At 39.5% G+C, this 2495-nt stretch overlaps 1 protein-coding gene across 1 annotated transcript in view; it reads right to left on the bottom strand.

Moving 5' to 3' along the window:
* Positions 1-1605: 1605 nt before the first annotated feature.
* LOC148908765 (uncharacterized) overlaps positions 1606-2495 on the bottom strand; it is a 1608-nt gene continuing 718 nt past the window's right edge. The window contains exon 3 of the mRNA XM_089035964.1: positions 1606-2495. This exon is cut by the window's right edge and continues 184 nt beyond it. Within this exon, the coding sequence (XP_088892090.1) occupies positions 1835-2495 (661 nt within the window). The 3' untranslated portion in view covers positions 1606-1834.

Genomic DNA, 2495 nt, shown 5'->3' with positions numbered 1-2495 from the left:
TGGTTCAAGGCAGCTAAAAAGGATTGGAAACGACCTTTGCTAACACAGGCAACCCAAATCCAACCCGCCCCAGTTTCACAGCCTAAACAATTTACTTCCAGACATATAGTTAATTTATTTGTAGCTTTTATTATTTCTTGACTTTTACAGTACATTATGGAAACTATTTTCAGAAGTATTTTGGACCATATGTATGGTATGAGATTAACACATATGGAGCAACCTTCCCCAGGGGCGGATCTAGTGGGGTCGATAAGTCACCCCCCTTTTGCTCACATTCCTGGTAAAATCTTTGTAATACACCGAATCAAAATATGGCGACCAATTTGAATAACTATTGTTATGCACTGACTAGCGACTGACTAGCCTCCTATACATGTGAAAATGCTTTTATGTTTCCACGTGAACACGAGGCTAGTCAGTTGATAGTCAGCGCAGAACAATAGTTATTCAAATTGGTCGCCATATTTCGATTCGGTGTATAGTTTCCCATCTTCTAAAATTCCTGGATCCACTACTGAAACGCATTGCATTCTTTGTGAGTTTTCAGTGCGCATGCGATTTTATCTCATTTCACCCACATCCCTCCCGGTAAGGATTAAATTTGAAATCGTTTCCATGCCCAACCGCGCGCTCAACGGCTCTTATGTGCCGACACTTGTTGACCCTAGGCAAGAAACGCGAGGTAGTTTTCAGTCACATACATTTCTTTGTACATCAAGACGTCACTAGCCCAATCTACTCTGTCGCTCGGTCATATTTTAAAATCTTTTTATTTTTGTACTAGCTTTTCTCTTTTCAAATCTCAAATTCTCCCAAAACTCGCGGTCACGAACATTATTAAACGACAAACAAACATGCTATGGAAGAAAGGTAAGTTTTATTGAAATATTTCCATTACATTACGGTGCATAAAAAATCTCCACACATTGCCTTACTAATTGTGACACAGAGAAATTTGGGGTAAAATCGCATGCACACTGGAAACAATTCTTAAACTATGAACTGGATTATTGTATAATTTGGGGTCTTTTGTTGTTTCGGATCCTTTGTTTCTACTGAATTTCCATAAATTTGTCCAGTACCTAAAAGAGGAGCCAGGACTGAATGAATATTGGAAATTTGATATTAGTAATATTGATTCTGGATGTTATTTATGTCATCCTATAGTTGACCCAATTAGAACTAGATTGCCATGGGAGAGTATTGTATTGGGATTAATTTTTACACTTTTTGCTGAATATTATATGTGATTAATGTAGGCCTGTAGATCGAGCCCATGGCATGCATGCATCCTAATTTTTCACCAGACGAGAAAAACAACAAACTAAAACAAGAATATCAACTGATCTCTACAATAAGATGTTTAATTGACGACTATATATACCACCAGGGGGCATGTATTTCCAAATATCTGTTGCAAGGTGACGGTATGCCCACTCGCCAATTGACCTAATTCACTATGACGTCACTGCTTGTTTATGTGGGGGATAGAATCGCCAAATCCAATAGAAAAGTCAACTAAATTTGCTCCTAGCGAAACAGTTTAATCTAAAATGGCCTGGTTTTCAGATATAATATGTGTTAATATGTGCTAAAGGCTATTCTACTTCTCTTCGTGGAATGATTTAGAACAATTTTCGGTTAGTTTGCGTTGATTTGATCCCCTCCGACGACCATGATCCTTTGCGTTTAAACAATAGATTGTTGAATATTGTTTTGATGTGACGTCATAGTAAAGTAGGGCAATTTTTCAAGGCTTGCTTGGGCTGCCTGTGGTCCACCTTTTGTCAGTGTTCCCTTGTGAACCAACCACATGATATCGATCTATTGTCTAGACCAAATGGATTATTTCCATCATCTTTTCCATGACATGCTCCCTCAGTCGCCTCACGTCCTGCTTCATATCCTTCACTTGTCCGGAAGCCTTTTTCAGGTCGTGATAATTCCTTAAAGACATACTTGTTGAAACCGATGAAATCCCTATTGTAACTACAACACTACTCTTCCACACCATAGGAGACAATGTGACTGGACCACCGATTACCATGGCAACGCCTGCTAGTACCGCAATAGAGCCGGACAATACAGTATTTATGACAGCATCCGTCTGGCCCTTGTTGACATCCTCGATGATTTCCTCAACGATATCCAAGACTTTTTGGAGGTCGTGATAGTATGTCATTAGCTTTTTGTAAAGATCAAGAAAGTATGCCTTCTGCTTCGCTGGCTCTGCATAATCTGGCACATCTCTGATCTCGTGGTATAATTTCTCCAATTGAGGCACCTCCGTTAGGTAGTATTGATAAAACTGTCCTTTGAGCTCTTCGATCTCATTGAAGAACCTTTCGATTTCGCTACCAAGAGCAATACTTTGGTATAGAAGCCAGCTTGAAGCAGCTAGTCCTACACCGATGGCGATTTTATCGGGATTCGCTGTCACAAAAGCCATGGCTTTATCCGTATTTTGTTGTAAAGCTTTGTTGTCTTTGGTT

This window comes from Actinia tenebrosa, unplaced genomic scaffold (assembly GCF_029948245.1).
Source record: "Actinia tenebrosa isolate PJP-AT-01 unplaced genomic scaffold, QUT_ActTen_1.0 PGA_scaffold3__52_contigs__length_22856419, whole genome shotgun sequence".
NCBI classification, from domain to species: domain Eukaryota; kingdom Metazoa; phylum Cnidaria; class Anthozoa; order Actiniaria; family Actiniidae; genus Actinia; species Actinia tenebrosa.
The sequence above is the reverse complement of the archived record's forward strand: the minus strand, read 5'-3'. Positions and strand labels throughout refer to the sequence as shown.